Source organism: Gymnoscopelus microlampas (assembly GCF_963454915.1).
Source record: "Gymnoscopelus microlampas genome assembly, chromosome: 5".
Classification (NCBI taxonomy): domain Eukaryota; kingdom Metazoa; phylum Chordata; class Actinopteri; order Myctophiformes; family Myctophidae; genus Gymnoscopelus; species Gymnoscopelus microlampas.
The window spans coordinates 43466016-43477839 of record NC_139942.1 but is presented as its reverse complement, the minus strand read 5'-3'; the positions used below and the strand labels follow the sequence as shown (position 1 = coordinate 43477839).

The 11824-nt window shown below is 40.0% G+C and overlaps 1 protein-coding gene across 1 annotated transcript in view; it reads right to left on the bottom strand.

Annotated features, from left to right (window-relative positions):
* The window catches only part of LOC311046444 (uncharacterized protein), a 57572-nt gene extending 46232 nt beyond the window's left edge, over positions 1-11340 (bottom strand). Inside the window, exons 1-7 of the mRNA XM_084058747.1 lie at positions 11307-11340; positions 10492-10729; positions 7052-7138; positions 6153-6282; positions 5265-5466; positions 3553-3748; positions 1802-2859 (exon numbers count right to left, since the gene is read on the bottom strand). Coding sequence (XP_083914873.1) covers positions 1802-2859; positions 3553-3748; positions 5265-5466; positions 6153-6282; positions 7052-7138; positions 10492-10605 — 1787 coding nt within the window. The 5' untranslated portion in view covers positions 10606-10729; positions 11307-11340. The remainder of the gene's footprint in view (positions 1-1801; positions 2860-3552; positions 3749-5264; positions 5467-6152; positions 6283-7051; positions 7139-10491; positions 10730-11306) is intronic.
* Positions 11341-11824: the final 484 nt, after the last annotated feature.

The window sequence follows — 11824 nt, the reverse complement described above, 5'->3', positions numbered from 1 at the left end:
AAATTGGAGACCCCAACATAACGATGGACACCACAAAAGATTGGCGAAGTTTAAATAGCTTTTAGCAAAACTGAAATCAAGAAACCAGAAAGGGGGCCTGGAGATGCCGGTCAAACTAAATAGAATGGAGGGGGAGACCAGGCCTCCCCCTATAGGGACGCCGAAGCTGCTCCCCCCTCCCAAACTGACAAAACCAAGTTCTACTAAACTAAAAGCTAAACGAAAAGATGGAACTGCCGGCCATCCCCAGGCCAAACTAAAATAAACTAAGTAACTTAAAGAAGGCTTTCTAGCCTAAATAATCAATGGTGTGGGTTCTGAGGTTGTTGCTGTGTCTGGAGTGGAACTGAGTCTGGCTGGCTTTTATCCACAAGTTTCTTAGGGCGTTGTGGGCATCACTTCCTGTCAATTTGATCCAATGAAATCCAATGAAATCGACAGGAAGTGATGCCCACCCAACCCTTAGGAAACTTGTGGATAGAGGCTGGTAATTGGGGCAGCAGCAATTTCAGATCTTCACTAAACACTACACTAATTTTGAGCGTTAGCAAAACACACAACATTTTCAGTTGGCCGTATTAAAGCAAGGATCCACACAGTGCTCCTACTGTATCTTCTATGTGTATCAAGTCGATTGGTTGGATGGTTCCAATGATATGAGAAAGAGAAATATACACACTTGCACGAAGACACAGAAATGTGTGGAATTTAGATGATATTATTTTTATTTCAATCTCCTCTGCCAGAACAAACATTTTTTTTTACATCAGTCATTCTTCAGGAAATGCAAAAAGTAATTTACAGCCTCACAGCTAGAAGGTCCTGGGTTCAATTCCCGCCGGGGGCGCTGGGGGCGTGTTCTCTCCTCCGCGTCATCAGTGCCCATACCCAAGGTGGGGTTGGTGAAAGGGCCTTTCTGTGTGGAGTTTGCATGTTCTCCCCGTGTCTCCCAGGGTAGTTAATACCCTCACAAAAACATGCAGTAATCCTGGTCACTATACTGCCTCCCCCTGGTCAGCCAGGGCGCCTGATGGAGGGGAAAGGAACTGGTTGGAATAACGTGTTCCTTCCACGCGCTACGTCTAAACCAGGGAACCTCCCCCCTGTCGGGTGATAAGAAGCGGCCTGCTTGCTCCTCATGCATTGAAGGAGGCATGAGCTTCAGCTTGGGCTCTCCCTAGGCTGGCAGAGGGAGAGTAGCGCCCAGGATTACATAGGCAATTGGCACTGGGTGAAAAAATATGGGTTACAAAATCGTGGGATAAAAATTATTAAAAAAAAAAAAAAAGTAATTTACAGTAGTGATGATTCCCAACCCTTCTAATTTCAAGGATACCCTGTCATTTGGTCCAGTTTTAATCGAGGATCCCCTGGAAACCTCTCAAGGATCCCTGGGGGTTTCCGGGATCCACGTTGAGAACCACTGATTTACAAGACAGCCAGACCAATGGATTCTACCTTTGCATTCCTCTACATCTCCCTCTGTTCTTATGGGATTTGGCCCCACCTTTTCCCTGGCCTTTCTCATTCTTATCACTAATACATAACAGCATAACAGCCTCTCACTACATGTTCTTAGGCATTCCTCTAGGTCTGCAAGTTCACTTTTTTCTTTTTCCTCCTCTTCCTTTTACTTGGTTCAAAAATTGGGTCACTGTCGTGCTCCTCATCTGTTGAGTCACTGTTTCCCTGGCCTTTCTCATTCTCATTACTAACACACGACAGTCTCTTTAATTGGTTAGCATCATCTAAGGTGATCACTGCATTCTTCTTAGGCCTTCCTATTGGTCTGCCTGTGCACTTTTTCTTCTCCTCATCACCACCATTCTCAGGGTTGCACAATGTGTTACTTTGCTCAGCCTCATCAGCATCAACACAGCTGCTCTTAGTTTCATCCGTTTTAGCCCCCTCAACATCAACAGCACTTCTATCCATTTGATTTGTTTCATCTTTTTCTACTTCAGACGCATGCATACTTATCTTCTCCATCTGCACTTTCATCCCTGAGTCAGGGAATTGTCCATGATAACGCTGGATGTGACTCTTCAGGCTAACATTGTGATTAAAGGACTCGTCACAGTGCTGACACTGATAGGGTTTCTCTCCTGTGTGGACACGCATGTGGGATTTGAGGTGGCTTGACTGGGTGAATGAGCGCTGGCACACCTCACATACAAACGGCTTTGCTTTTGTGTGCACAACTACATGCCTATTCAGTTTATCTTTCTTTGAAAACTCCATGTTGCATATGAGACAAATATGTCTTGTGGGACCTCTGTGACTCAGCAGGTGGTCACGGCGCTCTAGCATCTTGGCAAACACCTCTGGACAGTCAGGACATTGATAGGGCTTCTCTGCAGAGGGATGGCTCTGCTCATGGACAAGTCTGTCTGTCCTCGTTCTGAAGGTTGAGTAACAGTACTTGCACACATGCTTATAGCCATCCTCGTGGATCTTGCTGTGAACCTTTAGAGGACCCTCAGATAAAAATCTCTTGCCACACACAAAACAAGAATAGGGCTTTTTGTCCTCACATATGTGAGCCTTCCGTTTCTGACTGTTGAAAAATGTTCCGCAGTCGGGACAGAGTTTGCGGCAATGTTCCTCATCTGCATCAGACTCACTGTCTGCATCTGTGTCTGACTCACTGTCTGCAAGCTTGTCGTCTATATTGTGGTGCTCCAGTGGATCCCAATCACTGTCTGAATTGTGTTCTCCCTGATCCACCTCACTAGATCCTTCATCCGAGGAGTCCTTCTCATCACTAAAACCAATAATTTCAGTAATGGCAGCAGCAGAACTCTCACACTGTGTGGAACTCTCACTGGTGCAGCTGCGAGGCTCACCCGCGGGCACTACCTGTAAAAGATAGAATTGAATTATTCTCTCATGGTTACATTACATTCATTTGGTTATCTTGGTATAGTAGCGTGCCCATCTGTAAAAATGGGCTAAGATCACACACCTAGGGAAGTTTGGCTACTTTGTCTAACGGATAATAAACAATTTATTAGCCGTTAGCTGAGGTTGGTAAGGATTTGAAAAAACTCCCATTGTTAATGGTTATTCAGATTCAGAGTATGTACTGACAGTACATCATAATTGCAAATACTTGTAAATAATATATATATTTGAAGACGAGATCATCAACAACAAACGTTAGGTTGTTGTAGTTTGATATAGTTTGATACACAGATGTTTCTACAGTATAGACATTTGTAGCATCTTGTAGCATAGCATAGCAACACCATGAGGCAGATTTTAAAAAAAAGAAAGAGGTGTAGTTTTTTCCACTTGGCCTACTGGGAGTGTACATGCAAAGTTTTACGCCAATCAATCCAGTGATTTGCGAGATTAGCTGTGGACGGACAGATGCACGCACACAAGCAAAAGCAAAATCTCCACCTGCCACCATTCCGGCCTTGGGGAGATCAAAAAAAAGAACATAGACCTATTAATGAGTGTATACCAACATTCTGTGTATATATTCATGTATATCAACATTCAACATTAATAAGGATATAATGGATACTAATTATCTATTTAACTAACCTCCAATGGCTGACTCGTCCAATTTCTGCTGAAGTTGCATTGGAGGCACAGCTGATGAACAGCCAGGAAGGTCTCTCTTGTTGTCTTCTTGACTTCACACATGAAGCCACACGCTGGACAGTCTTCAAACAGTTGGAGGAGACAGTATTCATCCACAATGTATTTAGGGACATCATTTATGGAGGGTGAGGCTTGTCTGCACAATGAATAGGAGATAAATGGGGGGAAAAGGAAAAAGGCTACATCAAACAAATGTCAGTGAATGCCAGAAGTGATAGTACTATTAATCAGAATCAACTTTATTGTCCACTTCTTTACATAAAGATGTAAAGAAGTGGGTGAAATTGGTTTGTAAATTGGCGTAAGCTCCATCATTTTGTTGTTTTCCACAAATGGAAGAGAAGAAGAACAGGAGCAGGGAGAGCAGGTGGGAAAAATGCTAACATTAAATAAGCATGTCCAAGAGAACATAAAAAAGGCCAAGATGTCTACATAATATATACACACTTGTATAGCATAAGACCATCACATACAGTATGTAGAACATAAGGTGCGAAAGTGGTAACACATTGGTAGGTCCACATAGCGGCAGGTATACTATGTGCATGATTAGACATAAGGTGCAAAAAACACAAAAAAAGCGTAACAGGCAAAACTAATCCATATGGCAAGTAAATTCCGCACAGAAGAACATATCCACATGAAGGGAGGAAAAAACTGTCCAGTCCAGTAACAGTATTACTACTATACAGTGGTGTAAAGTAACTAAGTACATTTACTCAAGTACTACTTAGGTACAACTTTGAGTCATTTTTACTCCACTACATATATTATAAAATATTAAACGTACTCCACTACAATTATTTGAAAACTTTAGTTCTAGTTACTTTGCAGATTTTGATTATTACAATACATACAGTACAGTAACCACTTGTACTGCACTTGTAGCAGCCCTATATACATATTCGGCCATTTGAAAATAGCCGATTTACAAGCTCACAATGCGTTGCGATGCAAAGCATTGTAAGCTTGTAGATCAGCTATTTTCAAAATATTTTTATACATTTGAAAGAAATAGGACATTCTGCATAATGAGTACTTTTACTTTTGTACTTTAAGTACATTTTGATACCAATACTTTTGTACTTTTACTCAAGTAAATGTTGAATTCCAGACTTTTATTTGTAACAGTATTTCTACATTGCAGTATTGATACTTTTACTTAAGTAAAGAAATTGAGTACTTTTTCCACCACTGCTACTATACTAGTCTTGCGAGCCAGACTGTTGCCTCCCACAATTTTTAAATGCTTCCATCATACAGTCTGGAGTTCAAAGGAGGCTCTGAAAATGATCAAACGATGAAGCGGATGTGACGCCTCCTCCCCACTTCCGTTTCTTTACAGTCGCGCAAAATTACCCGAATATACATAAAAATCATTTAAGTATAATATATAGCTAGCTGCTTAGCTGAAATGGAAATTAAAATATTAAATGTAAAGATATTTTACCGTAATATATTATATAATATATATTTTCGGAAATGACGAACAGATGACAGCTTCCTGTCTCAGATTTCGGGAGGTGTAGTTCCAAACTCTATATAGCATTCGGAGATTGTGGAATAGTTGTCTGGCTACGCAAGACTACTACTATATTAGTTCTATTCAACTACTAGCCATTATCATCATTATGCTTTGGAGCAAGACTTACGATAGCATTGACTCTGTCGAGACAGATTCTCCAAGGATGTAAGGGTCAGTGAAGACTCCATGATCATCATCTGGTTTCAGCCGTTGTCTTTTAGAGGGTTTAAAGGGCCCCCGGAATGTTGAGCTCTGGATTGGAGGTGGTCTTTTCCATTGGACTGGTGTACCAATGGCAACACTCACAGAAAGCACACTTGCCTGAGAACCTAATTGGAAAACATGGCCTCGTTTGTTAACTACTTTCAACCTGGCGTACCAATTTTCGGCATTCAAACATTTCCAAGAGTGTCCAACAAATACATACACAAAATACACAAAACATGAACAGATTTTTAAAACTTTTTTAAAAATGGTCAAAAATAGCAAATCTACCAGCTCACTATGTGTCACATCAAAGCACGTTGTGAGCTTATAGATTGGTTATTTTCACACGACACTGTCATATGATGAAATATAAAATAGCTTTAGATAGCTAAAAGGCATGCCACTATAGCTGCCAAAACGATTGAAAAGAGTGGATATACTGAGCATGCAACACACCACAGAAATAACTGGAATTCCACAGTTGCTAAATTACCAGAAATATCCAATTTGACAAACCTCTACTTATTTTGGGATTCACTAGTATTCTTAATTTCTTTTTTGACTTAGTAGCCAATCTACAAACCACATCGTGACACGTTGTGAACTTATAGATTGGCTATTTTCGTGCAACACCATCATATGACTAAGCATAAAAGGGCAAACGTGATTAAAGAACTTGATTAGTCATGACAAACTATAGAAAGCTTTAGATGGCTAAAAGACATGCCATTATGACACGTGAAAGTGGATATTTGGGCAACACACCACAGAAATAACTAAATGACCAGAAATATTACAATTGACAAACCTTGACTTCTTCGATACACTAGGGTGTTCTTGGAGAGCTGGGTGCCAACGTTTGTGGTGTTGGTCTTCTGTTGGGGGTAAGTCTGGCAACCTATGTCCCTGGAACGTTGGTACTGCACAAATACCATATCCTAAGAACAAAACAAACAAACGGAGAACGGAGCGTTTTTTTGTTTAAATCCTCGATTGGCAACAAACCGCTCTGTTCCCATTGAAAAGCATTCGTGTGACTTCACCCTTACATATGAAAAAATACGTATAATACAAAATAAAAAAATATACATATTCTTTGAATTCCCTGCATCATTAGTTGCAGAGCATTTCTGCAGCATGGTTAAAGGTAGGGTAATCAAGTGATATTCTTTGGTAAAAACAAACAGGTTTTTTTGTTTGTTAAAAGGTTAAAGCACTATATTGATATAGAGTGTTTGTTCAGTAACAGGGGTCTCTGCATCTCTCCAGCTCTTTAATAAACAGAAAATACATTTTCAGGTGGGTGACAAATCTTCAGCCAATCAGGAGAGAGAGTACCCATTTAATCAGCTTCATTTTTATAGTGTTCCAGTTCCATTTTGTCTGCTCATTTATTTGTGTCATCATTTCCAAATTCACTCATTTATCCTGTGTGAGTTTTCTCCTGATTAGATAAAATTGACATTCCAACCTGAAAATGCATTTTCTGTTTAATCAAGAGGGACGGGGAGACAGACTGAATAAACACTATGCCAATGAGTACTATCACAATATAAATAAAACTGAAATGTGACACTTATTTTAACAAAACAATATCACTTACCCTACCTTTAAAGGAATATTTATTTTTTTGAAATACTTTTTTTTCTTTTGATGAAAATGTTGTCACATTTAGTATCTATTATACTTGTCGTTAACGATAATAACCTTGTCACGGTCTTCAACTTTCAACATGAAAGGTGTGCTCACTGTGCTGGTACATTGGTTGCGGGTGTTTTCTTGTTGTGATGAACTCTATTGGGGAAAAAGACAATGAAAACAATAACAATAAATAAATTCACTGATGTATTGGCAATTTGGCACAAAACATAAGCTACATAATCTTTGAATGCCCAGCATCATTAGTTGCAGAGCATTTCTGCAGCATGGTTAAAGGAATACTTCAACCCCACATGTTTTATATTCTATATATAGTTTTATTTTCTATCAACTCACCGGTGCCTGATGGCTTGAATACATAGAGCACTTTTGCCTAAAAATTTTATCATTATAGGTGAACATTTTCCAAAAAAAACAAACAAATTCCCATATTTTTTCTCCCATACATTTAAAAAAAATAACTACATAGATGTTATGCAGAATCAATTCAGTGGAAAGTAAACACTGTCTGAATTGCTCCCCGAAATGTATAAAATGTATTAAGATCTTTTGAAAATAGCAGATCTACAAGATGCGACACAATCTAAATCTAGAAAGTAGCTATAAATAAAGTTTTCTAATAATTTTAATGGAGTAAAAGTATAATATTTGCCTCTGAGATGTAGTGTAGTAGTAGTAAAAGTACTGAAAATTGGAAATACTCCAGTAGAGTAAAAAATACCTCAAAATTGTACTTAAGTACAGTACTTGAGTAAATGTACTTAAAATGTTACTTTACACCACTGGCAATAGCAATGGTTCTCAAACTTTAATAATTGCAAGGACCCCCATAATAACTCAAATGGTTCAAAAATACTCTGCCCAGACCCCACTTTAGTTTAGACATTAATAAAGTCAATACAGTGCATCGCAAAACAAAGATGAAAGAAGAACAACTTTGTTATGAGTTCCAATGTTTAATGTGAAATCAGCCGAACGGCTGATTAGCAAACCACTGTATTCTTGGTGACATTTACACAAGTTGGTACAAATGAAAAGATTATACAAAGTAATTTAAACAAAATAATGTTGTGATGCCTCTTATCATTCAGTTTAAACCTGATAGAAGCTATGTAGAATGCAATCGGTGGCAACTTAAGTAAACACAAACACCGTCTGTCACGTTTTTCACAGCTCATAAAGCAGGCTAATCACCAGTGCTGCCATGTCCGTTTATTATAAGCGAATTTGGGCTTGTTTTTCTGTGAAGTTGCATGTAAATATTGAGTTTGACAGTTTGAGGGGGCAGAGCCAAAAGTACACCCTGCATATGTCACTGATCACATGACCTCAATTATCCATTTCTAGGCAACATAGAAGGGGGGGTGGACTTTTTTCTTATTTCCACACAACAGTGTAGTTGTTTATTTGGGCTTGTTTCTAAAATGTAGTTGTTTACTTGGGCTTGTTTCTAAAGTGTAGTTGCTTATTTGGACTTGTTTAATGTGTAGCTGTTTATTTGGGCTTGTTGTTTCTAAAGTGTAGTCGCTTATTAGGGCTTGTTTCTCTTAGGTTGTTTAAACAGTGCTTCTTAAACATTTTCAAGTAAGTACCCCCAAATGAATATGTATTTGTCTGCGGACCCCATCTGAAAATATTTTATGCCAGGAACTGAGGAGCCCCCATACAAGATTTATGTTGTTAAAATATTCCATATTTTCTTCCTAGATGTTTTTGTCGTTGTTGAAAATAGCCAATATATTATGTTAAAAGGGCTATCGAAGGGCTCGGTTCTTTTGTGCTTGTTTTCATAGACCTGGTTGCTTGTTTCTCTCGCAAGACCTGGTAACACAGCTAATCACAGGAAACTATTCTGAAATACTTACAGCTAAGAGACGGATTGTTGGTATTGCTCCCCGTTTCAACATCAATCTCCCTGCAAAACCAGCCATGATCATGCCAATGTTTTCATAGGAATCCGGCGAAAAGTGATGTTTGCACACAAACAGACGCCAACTCTTGGGGATAGAAGCAGGAACCTGGCCATCAAAAATAAAATGAATCCACTTGGATTGTATATCATCCTCTTTGTCAGGGACTCTGTGTGTATAGATGCTCTGGTCCTGACAGCCTACAACTGAACAGGTATCGGGACCAACAGGAGAGTTAGCCATGATGTTACACAGTCCAGAGCGAAAGGAAATAATGGCGAATGTCTGATGTGCAGTGTTGCCAGATGTTATGAGAGAAATAAGCCCACATTTGAATATATTTTTAAGCATTTTAACAACACAAATCTTGTATGGGAGTCCCTACTCCCCTGGCATAACATATTTTCATATGGGGGTCCGCAGACAAATACATATTAATTTCGGGGTTCTTGGCATGAAAATGTTTGAGAACCACTGATTCAAACAAAATCGATCTCCCTGCAAAACCAGCCATGATCATGCCAATGTTTTCATAGGAATCCGGCGAAAAAGTTTGCACACAAACAGACACGCATGTCTTAGGATCGAAGCAGGATCTACAAACTTGTAGATCTGCTATTTTAAAAAAAAGTCTTGAAAAAATGTGGAATATTTATGAAACATTTTAACAACACAAATCTTGTATGGGAGTCCCTGGCATAACATATTTTCAGATGGGGGTCCGTAAACAAATGCATATTCATTTGGGGGTTCATGGCATGAAAATGTTCGAGAACCACTGATACAAACTGGTTTGAACAACTTTAGGAAGCAAGTCCAAAATAAGCAACTCCACTTTAGAAACAAGCCCTATTTACAAGCAATTTTACGGAAAAGCAAGCCCAAGTCGCTTATAATAAGCGGACATGGCAACACTGATGACGCGTAAACAATAAGACCACATGCCCTGCCAGGACCGACCGGGTGGAAAGATTTCTTCCACACTTACAGTTGTGACTCGAATAGTTGGTATGGCGTTTGTTACCAAGCGAAGTCTTTGTGCCAGGTCCATGTTGTACTGTAAAAGGTTTGAAAAACTGTCCAGAGGGAAATGATTTGCGCACACACAGAAGCGCTTCTTTGTGATCTCAGCTGGAACATTGCCATCAAAAATAAAATGCATCCACTTGGATCGTATTTCTGCGTTGGCTGGGAGACGATGTAACGATTTGTGTTCATCAACACAGCCAACAACAGCGCAGGTTGAGTGATCTATAGAAGCCATATTTTTACAGCGTTCACCGAGGAAAGCTGCTGTAAAGATTACAACTATAACTGGGAAGAGGGGAGGAGGGGAGGGATTATCTGAAAGCTCGGTCCGCGGGGAAACTGAAAGGAATGAATTTCCGTTTCCGGCTGATTCCGTCATTTTCGCGCGACTGTCGCCCCCCAAACCTATGTATTAGAAATAAATAATGTACTTCTAAATGTTATCTAGAAGTAATCGATGTCACAAGTAATACTAGGAAGTAAATACAATGCATATTGCATAAAGTATCGTAAGACCAAACATATTTGTAAGTTTGCCATGGTACTTACTCTCAAGGGCGGAGTTGACTCAGCTGAGGAGGCCCCGACAGTATGCACTGTGGGGATTGCATTCTCCCCGAGCAGCAAGTGGGAGCGAGCTGCGAAGCCCATGCTAACCTGCATGTAGTTGCGGAAACTGTCCACCGTGAAGTGTCTGTCGCACAACCTGGAGCTCTCAAAAATGCCCCCCTCCTCAAAGTGGATGAATTCCAGCCAGCGCGCACGTAGCCACGGGATTTTGGGGAAACTGAAAAGGTTTTGGGATGATGAGCACCCCAAAACACAGCGTTTCTTACTCATGGTTGCTGATGAGTGAATGGAGGTAGCTACCAAGATGGGGATGCTCACCAGCTCATTCATTATTCAACAGTCTACCTGACTAGTGGTTGAAGATTGATTGACTAGCTGACTATCAATCTGTCCTACTACATTATTCAGGAGAGTCACCATACGTCATCACGCATGACGTTTTCGTTTCATAGGACCAATTAAGTCCTAAAATACACAAAAACAAAATGTTTCCACTTGTTTTGGCATCCATAGGTAGGTATGCCCATATGATGACCACAGATATGCTCTAAAAGTGTGAAAAACATATTTTTCATTTCACTGTGCCTTTATATTTGAAATTTGAACGTTATGTACATGTGAGAGTTGGCAATGTAAACAAATCGAACACCGCTATAAACCGGGGGGGCATGGCACCATGCCTGTCATGGTATGTCACCATGATGACATGATATACACGTGTGTTTGTTTGGGAGTGAAGCAGTCGTGTTTCAGGGCTACAAGTTATCACAAAGCGTTGCGGTATAAATACTTACAGTTGAGACTCGAACACTTGGTATGGCTCCTTTTCTCAAAGTCAGTCTTTGAGCAAAGCCCATGTTGAATTGACTACGGTTAGAGAAATCGCCCGTAGTAAAATGATGCGCACATACGTCGAGACGCTTCTTTGTGATCACAGCTGGGACATTACCATCATAAATAAAATTAATCCACTCGGATCGTGTATCTTCTTTGACTGGGAGTTTATGTAAAGATTTGTGTTCATCAACACAGCCAACAACAGAGCAGCAGGTTGAGTAACCTTTAGAAGCCATTATTATTTTTTAACGCACTCGAAACAAACAGGAAAAGTTTATAATGAAACTGAGAGAGGAGGGGAGGAGAGGGGAGTTGCAGAAGGGAGAGGGGCGTTGCAGAATGGGGAAACTGAAAGGAATGAATTTCCGTTTCCGGCTGATTCCGTCATTTTCGCGCGACTGTCGCCCCCCCAAACCTATGTATTAGAAATAAATAATGTACTACAGTATAATAACATGTATGGAATGGGTGTCAT